Source organism: Rhinopithecus bieti, unplaced genomic scaffold, assembly GCF_001698545.2.
Source record: "Rhinopithecus bieti isolate Rb0 unplaced genomic scaffold, ASM169854v2 scaffold_34281, whole genome shotgun sequence".
Taxonomy (NCBI): domain Eukaryota; kingdom Metazoa; phylum Chordata; class Mammalia; order Primates; family Cercopithecidae; genus Rhinopithecus; species Rhinopithecus bieti.
Genome location: NW_016814762.1, coordinates 1,866,257 through 1,877,373, shown reverse-complemented (window position 1 = coordinate 1,877,373; position 11,117 = coordinate 1,866,257). Strand labels below are relative to the sequence as shown.

At 52.6% G+C, this 11,117-nt stretch overlaps 1 protein-coding gene across 1 annotated transcript in view; it reads left to right on the top strand.

Annotated features, from left to right (window-relative positions):
* Positions 1 to 11,117, top strand: part of CES4A (carboxylesterase 4A) — a 27,214-nt gene that overhangs the window by 1,173 nt on the left and 14,924 nt on the right. The window contains 4 exon segments of the mRNA XM_017852347.1: positions 2,350 to 2,488; positions 2,662 to 2,795; positions 3,213 to 3,364; positions 3,477 to 3,581. Of these exon segments, the coding sequence (XP_017707836.1) occupies positions 2,350 to 2,488; positions 2,662 to 2,795; positions 3,213 to 3,364; positions 3,477 to 3,581 (530 nt within the window).

The window sequence follows — 11,117 nt, the reverse complement described above, 5'->3', positions numbered from 1 at the left end:
CTCCTGAGCTCAGGTTATACACCCACCTCGGTCTCCCAAAGTTCTGGGATTACAGGCATGAGCCACCACGCCTGGCCTGTCTTTATGTTTCAAGGGGGCCTGAGATTTTTTTTTTTTTTTTTTTTTTTTTTTTTTTTTGAGACGGAGTCTCGGGCTGTGTCCCCCAGGCTGGAGTGCAGTGGCGCAATCTCGGCTCACTGCAAGCTCCGCCTCCAGGGTTCACACCATTCTCCTGCCTCAGCCTCCCGAGTAGCTCGGACTACAGGCGCCCGCCACCATGCCCAGCTAATTTTTTGTATTTTTAGTAGAGACGGGGTTTCACTGTGTTAGCTAGGATGGTCTCAACCTCCTGACCTCGTGATCCGCTCGCCTTGGCCTCCCAAAGTGCTGGGATTACAGGTGTGAGCCACTGGGCCCAGCCAAGATTTGTTTTAATCAAGTATGGTAAGACAAGCAGATATGCAAATGACTATCAGGAAGGAAGGAGTTTGCTCATAGTTCCCTGTGAACAGGAAGCAGGCCATGCCATACAAGGCCACAAAGGGAAGCACCAGGTGGCATCGGCCAGGAGGCAGAGGGAGCAGGGGGGAAATCTGGGCAAGCCCTTTTGCCATGGTTTCCACGGGAAGGAGTAGGCAAGGCAGGCTAAACAGGTTTATGATTGGCAGCAGGCTCTGGGAAAAGGGGCTGTCCCCAGCTTCCTGGTACCTGGCTCTGTGGTGATTACGGCTGGTTGATGGCAGCCAGGAGCTGAGAGCTGTATAAAGGAGGTGGTTGGGATGTGGCTCTGGACTGGTTTGCATTTGCTCCCTAGAGAGTTGCCTGCCAATTCCAGCTCCCCAGAGAGCTGCCTCCTGTCTCTAGGAATTATCTAGCCTGGGAGAGGCAGTCCTCCAGTCTTAGTCCGTTTGTGTTGTTGTAAAACAATACATGAAGCTGGGTAATTCACAAAGAAAAGTTTAATTAACCCACAGTTCTGCAGGCCGTACAAGAAACATGGTGGTGCCAGCTGGGCACGATGGCTCACACCTGTAATCCCAGCGCTTGGGGAGGCTGAGATGAAAGGATTGCTTGAGCCCCGGAGTTTGAGACCAGCCTGAGCAACATAATGAGACCCCGTCTCTATATTTTAAAAAATAATTCAGGGCTAGGCGTGATGGCTGATGCCTGTAATCCCAGCACTTTGGGAGGCCCAGGTGGATGGATTACTTGAGGTCAGGGGTTCAAGACCAGCCTGGCCAACATGGTGAAACCCTGTCTCTACTAAAAATACAAAAATTAGCCAGGCGTTGTGGTGCGCACCTGTAATCCCAGCTACTTGGGAGGCTGAGGTCCTAGAATTGCTTGAACCTAGGAGTCAGAGGTTGCAGTGAGCCAAGATGGTGCCACTACACTCCAGCTTGGTCAACAGAGCTAGACGCTGTCTCAAAACAAAATAAAACAAACAAATGGGCCAGGCGCGGTGGCTCAAGCCTGTAATCCCAGCACTTTGGGAGGCCGAGACGGGCGGATCACGAGGTCAGGAGATCGAGACCATCCTGGCTAACACAGTGAAACCCCGTCTCTACTAAAACAAATACAAAAAACTAGCCGGGCGAGGTGGCGGGCGCCTGTAGTCCCAGCTACTCAGGAGGCTGAGGCAGGAGAATGGCGTAAACCCGGGAGGCGGAGCTTGCAGTGAGCTGAGATCTGGCCACTGCACTCCAGCCTGGGCGGCAGAGCGAGACTCCGTCTCAAAAACAAACAAACAAACAAACAAACAAACAAACAAACAAACAAATGGGCAAGTGGCTGGCCCCAAGGCTCAAGGCCCCAGTGGCAGGCCCAGTCTGGCCTGGAGTGGAGTGGTAGTGACTCTCAGGCAGGCAGGGAGGAGGAAGTTGGGAGTCAACCTAAGACCAGGCTCACCAGCTTGCTGGGAAGGTTACCAAGGTGCTGTGTGGTAAGTACTGAGAACAGCCCGAGTGTTTGTCTTTCACTCCTTCCCCTCATGGGGGCTGCAAACTCACCCCATGGCCTCTCTGTCCTACCCTCAGGGCCCGAAGTTGCTCAGCCTGAAGTACATACCACCCTGGGTCGTGTGTGAGGCTGGCAGGTGGGCGTGAAGGGCACAGACCACCTTGTGAATGTCTTCCTGGGCATTCCATTTGCCCAGCCACCACTGGGGCCTGACTAGTTCTCAGCCCTATGCCCAGCATAGCCCTGGGAGGGTGTGCGGGACGCCAGCAGTGCGCCCCCTATGTGAGTAGTGCTAGTGGAGGCGGGCAAACCGGCAGGTTACTGGGGGAATCCTACTGCTGGGGCTTGTGGGATTGAACAACTCGACCTCAGGCCCACCCTTGGCCACAGGTGCCTACAAGACGTGGAGAGCATGAACAACAGCAGATTTGTCCTCAGCGGAAAACAGCAGATCTTCTCTCTTTCAGAGGACTGCCTGGTCCTCAACATCTATAGCCCAGCTGAGGCCACCGCAGGGGCCAGTAGGCTGGTAGGCACCCCAGAGGGCCCTGTCCACCCGATCCAGCTCCACTACTCCCACCTTTCCCCTCCCCGTCCCTGTTTCCAAAGCACCCTAGAGGTCCTGAGACTGCCCTGGGCTGGCAGGTGGGCAGCTGAGGTCTCAGGAGCTTGGGGGTCACTGCCCCATGGCCACCTCTGCAGGTCATGGTATGGGTCCATGGAGGCTCTCTGATAACTGGCGCTGCCACCTCCTATGATGAATCAGCCCTGGCTGCCTATGGGGATGTGGTCGTGGTTACAGTCCAGTACCGCCTTGGGGTCCTTGGCTTCCTCAGGTGAGATGACCGGCCTGGCCAGAGCACTGCCTGCACTAGGGAGAGGCCAGCTCACCAGAGCAGCTGGGGATCTAGGCTGGGGGCTGGAGCCTAAATGGAGGGCTGCTTACCCATGCTGTCTGGGGCAGAGAAGGGCACCCCCCAAACCTCCACCCTGGGAGAGCAGTCCAGCCAAAGCCAGAATTATACAGTGAACTTGGTCCCTGTAGAGGGCATTGATTCCTGGTCTGAAGCCCAGGTTCCAGCAGGATATAGGACAAAGAGCAACAGGCCCTGGAGATGCCAACCATGCCTCCCAGTCAGGCCAGACCTGGGGAGCAGAGAAGGGTCTGGCACCCTGGTGGCTAATTCAAAGCAAACCTGCAGAGGCTGGCGAGGAGCCAGGCTGAACTAACCATTGCCCCACACTGCCCCCAGCACTGGAGATGAGCATGCACCTGGCAACCAGGGCTTCCTAGATGTGGTAGCTGCTCTGCGCTGGGTGCAAGGAAACATCACTGCTTTCGGGGGTGACCTCAACTGTCACCGTGTTTGGTGGATCTGCTGGTGGAAGCATTGTCTCTGGCCTGGTAAGTCACCATAGAAGACTGGCAGTGGTGGCCAGGAGGGCTCCGGTGGTCTCAGAACTCCCAGCCCCTCTGCCCTCATCTGACAGCCACCTGCTCTGTCCACTGCACCCAGGTCCTGTCCCCAATGGCTGCAGGGCTGTTCCACAGAGCCATCACACAGAGTGGGGTCATCACCAGCCAAGGGATCATCGAGTCTCACCCCTGGCCCGTAGCTCAGGTCTGCATTTCCTTCCCTCTCTTACTCTATGTGTGCCTCCCATACCCCACTCTGTGCTGGCCCTGGGGTGTCAGAGTAGCGGGGGTTGCTGGCAGGGAACTTCCTGTTAGCAAAGAGGAGCCCACTAGGATGAAGGAGGAACAGAGGAAACAACTGCTGCATTCCAGCATATGGGCAGTCAGGGAGGGCTTCCTGGAGGATGCCACCCTGAAGCACATCATCGTTGGCCCTTTCTCCAGCGTGGGGTCTTGAGGAGCACCCTTCTCTGCCCCAGGCAGCATGGTGGAGGGGGTCTCCATTCCCAGCCACCTGCTGCCTGAGAGCTCTCCATTCAGGCTACAGATCCCCACCCTACATCCTCATTGTAAGGCCTTGTGAAGAGAATCCAGGGGAAGCCACAGTGGAAACTACATCTGCAAAGGCTGCAGGTGTGGGAGAGAGTGACAGGTCCTGCTGCAGCAAGCTCTCAGGTTAGCGGACAGGGCAGGAAGTGAAGGCACTGGAGAAGTGGGGGCCATGCCTAGGAATCTGGACTTTATCCAGAGGGCAGGAAGAAGTTGGGCAAAGACAAGGTTGAGCTACTTGGAGTAGAAGGTGGGTTGGAGGGAGCTGTCCTGAAGATCAAGAGGCCAGTGAAATGACCAGGGCAGAGTCCAGGAGAAAGAGGACAGGATGGAATAGGGATAGAGCCATCAGGGGGAGAGGGGGCAAATGTGAGCAGGATTTGGAAGGCTGGGTCGGTTCCCTCACCTGGCCCCAGATGGCAGCCAAGGCAGAGTGGGCTGGGCATCATAACCACTGGGTACAAGATGATTCTGGAACCTCTGCGTGGGCATGTTGACTCTTGCATGGAGAACAACAGCATCCACCTCTCAACCTCCCCAACCCATCCTCTCCCCATGGCCAGGAGAGATTTTCTCAACCACAGACTTGAGGTCATTCCCTGTCTCTCCTGTGTCCAAAGAAAAACACAGCTCAAGGCTGAGGCAGGCGGATCACAAGGTCAGGAGATTTAGGCCATCCTGGTTAACATGGTGAAACCCTGTTTCTACTAAAAGTACAAAAAATTAGCCTGGCGTGACAGCAGGTGCCTGTAGTCCCAGCTACTCGGGAGGCTGAGGAGAATGGTGTGAACCCTGTAGGCGGAGCTTGCAGTGAGCCGAGATCACGCCACTGCACTCCAGCCTGGGTGACACAGCAAGATTCCGTCCCGGAAAAAAAAAAAAAAAAAAGAAAGAAAGAAAGAAAAACACAGCTCAGCCATTATCTCCTTACACAAATATTAGCAATCCTGCTAACGTCCACATGCCCTGGTTTGGTTTTTTTGGCCTGTGAGCTGTCCTGAAGCTATCCCTCCAGCCTCACTTCCCACCCATTCCCTGGCCCTGCTCCAGCCTCAGCTTACTTCACCCTTCCCCGTCAGACTCTGGCCCATGCTGCAACACCTTCCTCTCTAAACCCTGTCTCATTTCCTTTTTACTCCACAGACTCTACGGGCCTGTGGCTCTGGGCACATAGGTATTAATAGATAATGACACTATAAGCCATGTGCGGTGGCTCACACCTGTAATCCCAGCCCTTTGGGAGGCTGAGGCGGGCTGATCACCTGATGTCAGGAGTTCAAGACCAGACTGACCAACATGACAATATCCTGTCTACTAAAAATACAAAAAATTAGCCAGGTGTGGTGGCAGGCACCTGTAATCCCAGCTCCTCAGGAGGCTGAGGCAGGAGACTCACTTGAATCCAGGAGGCAGAGGTTGCAGTGAACCGAGATCATGCCACAGCAATCCAGCCTGTGAGGACAGAGCAAGACTCTGTCTCAAAAAAATAAAAAAAGATAATGACACTGTTCTTAGAGGGCAATGAGGACTCAGTGCCCCCATTCCCCCAGATAATAACATTATGGTGTAGTAGGGGACACACAGGGGCCCTTGGGCCCATCCAAGCTGATGGGCAGGGCAGGCTTCTCAGGAGTGGTGACACCATTGATGGCACTGTCTTCCCCCAAAGCCCCAAGGAACACCTGAAGGAGTAGACCTTCCATTCCGCGCCCTTCCTCATGGATGTCAACAATCATGAGTTCAGCTGGCTCATCCCCATGGTGAGTGTCCTCCCACCCATGTGCCCTTCAAGGCCCTGCCCCAGCCAGTACCTCCCACCCCAGCATCAACACTACAGCCTTGTGAGCTGAGCACTCCTGTTACTCCCATTTGATAGGTGAGAAAGCAGAGGCCCAGAAAGGTTTGAGGGACTTGCCCAAGGTCACCCAGCTGTGTTTTGTTGTTGTTGCTGTTTTGTTTTGTTTTTGTTTTTGTTTTTGTTTTTTTGAGACAGAGTCTTGCTCTGTCACCCAGGCTAGAGTGCAGTGGTGCGATCTCAGCTCACTGCAACCTCCAACTCCTGGGTTCAAGAGATTCTCCTGCCTCAGCCTCCCAAGCAGCTGGGATTACAGGCACATGCCACCACACCTGGCTAATTTTTGTATTTTTATAGAGACGAAGTTTCACCACATTGGCCAGGCTGGTCTCAAATTCCTGACCTCAGGTAATCCGCCTGCCCAGGCCTCCTGAAGTGCTGGGATTACAGGCGTGAGCCACTTCAATAAAGCAAATGTTTTCTTTTGGGGAAACCAGGCTTTTGCACAAACTGGCCTTCTAGGCAGTGCTGATCTGGGCAGCATATTCCTGCCTTGGTATCTGGTTTATTCATCAGGCTCTATGAGACTGGTTAGTGTGACTCTGTGCCAGAGCGATTGACAAGACTCTCAGGTTTTAGATATCAAGCCACCAGGGACCTCATGAGCCAAGTGCCTTCCAGTCCTTTCCAGGTGCATAGAACTTCCCACAAGAGTGTCAGCACTGTGCTTTCATCCTAAGCATCTTGTTTATGTCATTCTTATTCTTCTACCCATCTTCACAGCAATCATTTTTTTCACTTTTCTTCTTCTTTTTTTTTTTTTCCATCTTGGCCCATTGCATACCCTAAGACAAAGCAATCCGTTTTTTTTGTTTGTTTGTGTGTTTGTTTTTTGAGACAGGGTCTTGATCCATCATCCACGCTGCAGTGCAGCAGCGCCATCATGACTCACTGCTGCCTCAACCTTTCAGGCCCAAGCAATCCTCCCAGCTTCCTGAGTAGTTGGGACCTCAGGTCTATGCCACCACACTCTGCTAATTTTTTTTTTTGCCTGTATAGGTGGGTCTCCCTCTGTTGCCCAAGCTGGTCTAGAGCACCTGGCCTCAAGCAATCCTGCCTCGACCTCCCAAAGTGCTGGGATTACAGGCATGAGCCACTGCACCCAGCCAACAACCTCTTTTAATGACTGCAAACCTTCCACAAATGGAGGGTCTCATTACATTGTTCCTTCATCTTGGCATTTAGGCAACTTCTAGTTTTTTTTTGTTTGTTTGTTTTGTTTTTGAGACGGAGTTTTGCTCTTGTTGCCCAGGCTGGAGTGCAATGCCGCGATCTTGGCTCACCGCACTGCAACCTCTGCCTTCTGGGTTCAAGCGATTCTCCTGCCTCGGCCTCCTGAGTAGCTGGGATTACAGGCATCTGCTACCATGCCTGACTGATTTTTGTATTTTTTTGGTAGAGACGAGGTTTCTCCATTTTGGTCAGTCTGGTCTCGAACTCGTGAACTCAGGTGATCCACCAGCCTTGGCCTCCCAAAGTACTGGGATTACAGGCATGAGGCTGTGCCTGGCCCTGGCAACTTATAGTTTTTACCACTGAGGCTAATAGCGCAGTGAATATCTTCATGTCCATAGCTTTTGTCCTCTGACTTAGCCCTTTGGAATCAATCCCCTCACATTGGTCCCTTGGTATGTGAGAGAGAGGCTCATGCAATCTTGACACTCAAAGACAAAGCTTGAGCTGGGTGTGGTAGCTCATGCCTTTAATCCCAGTACTTTGGGAGGCTGAGGTGGGTGGGTCACTTGAAATCAGGAGTTCGAGACCAGCCCAGCCAACATGGTGAAGCCCCATCTGTACTAAAAATACAAAAATTAGCTGGGCGTGGTGGTGCATGCCTGTAATCCCAGCTATGCAGGAGGCTGAGGCATGAGAATCACTTGAACCCAGGAGGCAGAGGCTACAGTGAGCCGAAATTGTGCCACTGTACTCCAACCTGGGTGACAGAGTGAGACACTGTCTCACAAAAGACAAAGCTTGTAAAAGTTTTTAGGTCAGTGCCCTAGACTCTGGTCAATAAGTTGACCCCACACCGTCAACTTATAGTTGTATGTGTGAAACCAAGGGAACCCCAACCTGGCTGGCCCCCAGGACCTGGGGAGATCTGCCTGGCGTAGAAGGCTGTGTCCAGGACTTGCTGCTAAGAATGATTCTTAGAAGTTGCAAGACTCAGGCTGGGCGCGGTGGCTCATGCCTTTAATCCTGGCACTTTGAGAGGCCAAGGCAGGCAGATCACTCGAGGCCAGGAGTTTGAGACCAGCCTGGCCAACATGGCTAAACCCCACCTCTATTAAAAATACAAAAATTAGCCTGGCATGGTGGCGTACGTCTGCAGTCCCAGCTACTCAGGAGGCTGAGGCAGGAGAAGAGCTTGAACCCGGGAGGCGGAGGTTGCGGTGAGCCGAGACTGCACCATTGCACTCCAGCCTGAGCAACAGGAGTCTCTGTCTCAAAAAAACAAAAAACGTTGAAGAAATTCTTTCATTCTCTACAGTACTGCCATTAACCACTTGCCTGTTGTATTTGGGGCTGCTCTCTCCACCCATGCTCACCACCTCCCACCAATTTGAGGTTTATCTTTTTGGGTCTGTGAACTTTTAGGCCCCATTTTGGCCAAGTGCTCCATAATGAGTTTCTGGCCTCAGGGCTGTGAACACTCTCTTGCCCCAGGGCTGGGAGTCGGGGTGAGCCAGTGGTCAGGCTCCACTGAGAGGGCCTTGGTGTCCACACAGGGCTGGGGTCTCTTGGATACAATGGAGCAGATGAGCCGGGAGGACATGCTGGCCATCTCGACACCCTTCTTGACCAGTCTGGTGAGACAAGGCAGGAGGGAGGAGGCTAATGGATATCTTATCCAACAGCACAGTCTCTGCCCCTACCTTCTGACACCCAGAGCTACCTACCTACCACCAAGCTCCTTTGTCTAACTGATCAATTTTAGTTCCACTCCAGAATCTCCTTAGACATGAGCCAGTGTGGCTCTCAAAGGAAAACCATCATCACCAAGATGAAACTGCCCATTAATGAGCACATACTATGTGCCAGGGACTGTGGTGTCCTGAGCGCTGGGAGAGGGATTCATCTCCTTCAATCCTCACTGCAGCTATTTTTTTTTTTTTTTTTTTTTTGAGACAGAGTTTTGCTCTATCGCTGAGGCTGGAGTGTAGTGGCCCAATCTCAGCTCACTGCAACCTCCACTTCCCGCATTCAAGCGATTTTTATGTCTCAGCCTCCTGAGTAGCTGGGATTACAGGCATCTGCCACCACGCCTGGCTAATTTTTGTATTTTAGTAGGGATGGGGTTTCACCATGTTGGCCAGGCTGGTCTCAAACTCCTGACCTCAGATCCACCCACCTCGGCCTCCCAAAGTGCTGGGATTATGGGCGTGAATACCACGCCCAGCACTGCAACTCTTTACAGAGGAATTTTCACTAGCCCCATTTTACACATGAGGAAACTGAGGCTTGAGGTGTCATGGTGGGGAAGGGGCAGAGGCAGAGTTTAAGCCAGTTCTGTCTAACACCAGAGCCTCAGCTGTCAGATGTGGTGCTAGATAGACCTGGGACCAAATCCCAGCCCTGGGCACTTGCCCAGTTATCCTACCCATTCTAAGCCCATCTCTTCATCTATAAATGGGGATGATACTGCACTTTTGCCTGGGCTATTGTAAGGAGACTAGACGTTGCATTTGAAGAGTCTACCTGGGATCTCAATACCAGGGGCTGTTCAATCTTTGTATATTTCCCTTCTTTGGAAGCCCCAGAACCTTCCTATTCACACAATCTCATCACCGCCCTCTGGAGCTGAGGGGAGCTTTGGGCCTTGGATGCTCAGGTCGGCCCCTCTGGGGGACAGCACAGGAAGCCTTGGTCCTTACTCATTCCTCCCACCCAGGGACCCCAATAGCAACAATCTGCCTCCTTGGCCCCGATTCAACCAGGCGGAACAATATCTGGAGATCAACCCGGTGCCACAGGCCAGACAGAAGTTCAGGGAGGCCCGGATGCAGTTCTGGTCAGAGACGCTCCCTAGCAAGATACAACAGTGGTACCAGAAGCAGAAGAACAGGAAGGCCCAGGAGGACCTCTGAAGCCGGGCCTGAACCTTCTTGGCTGGGGCAAACCCAAGTGGTGGCAGAGTCCCAGCAGGGCAGCCCGCCTCTCCCCCTGCTGAGGCTTTAACCTCAACCAGCCCTACCTGGGGTTACATTCCTTAAAGTGTCAGCCCCTCTGTGACTGGCATTATGCTCTTTTGAAATGTCACGAGGCTGCCTCCCACCTCTGGGCCATTGTACAAACTGAAGCTTATTCTGATTAGGTAAAATGTATGTGGTAAGCCCTAAAACAAACACTTAAAACAATGATGACAAAAACAAAATTAAAAATGCACAGTGAAATAAATCATTAAAGAGATTAGGCTAGGCACGGTGGCTCACGCCCATAATCCCAGCACTTTGGGAGGCTGAGGCAGGCAGATCACTTTAGGGCAGGAGTTTAAGACCAGCCTGGCCAACGTGGTGAAACCCCATCTCTACTAAAAATACAAAAATTAGCTGTACGTGGTGGTGGGTGCCTGTCATCCCAGCTACTCAGGAGGCTGAGGCAGGAGAATTGCTTGAACCCTGGAGGCAGAGGTTGCAGTGAGCTGAGATGGCACCACTGCGCTCCAGCCTGGGCAACAGAGCGAAACTCAATCACAAAAAAAAAAAAAAAAAAAAAAGAAAAGAAAGTTAAATACTTTGGCCGGATGCAGTGGCGCACGCCTGTAATCTCAAAATCTTGGGAGGCTGTGGTGGGTGGATAACCTGAGGTCAGGAGTTTGAGATCAGCCTGGCCAACATGGCAAAAGCCTGTCTCTACTAAAAATACAAAATTAGCAGGATGTGGTGGCAGAGGCCTGTAGTCCCAGCTACTCGGGAGGCTGAGGCAGGAGAATCGCTTTAACCTGGGAGATGGAGGTTGCAGTGAGCCAAGATCGCACCACTGCATGCCCCAGCCTGGGTAACAGAGCGAGACATTGTCTCAAAAAAAAAAAAAAAAAAAAAGGCCGGGCACGGTGGCTCAAGCCTGTAATCCCAGCACTTTGGGAGGCCAAGACGGGTGGATCACAAGGTCAGGAGATCGAGACCATCCTGGCTAGCGTGGTGAAACACTGTCTCTACTAAAAATACAAAAAATTAGCTGGGTATGGTGGCGGGTGCCTGTGGTCCCAGCTGTTTGGGAGGTTGAGGCAGGAGAATAGCATGAACCTGGGAGGCGGAGCTTGCAGTGTGCTGAGACTGTGCCACTGTACTCCAACCTGGGCAACAGACCAAGACTCCATCTCAAAAAGGAGAGGAG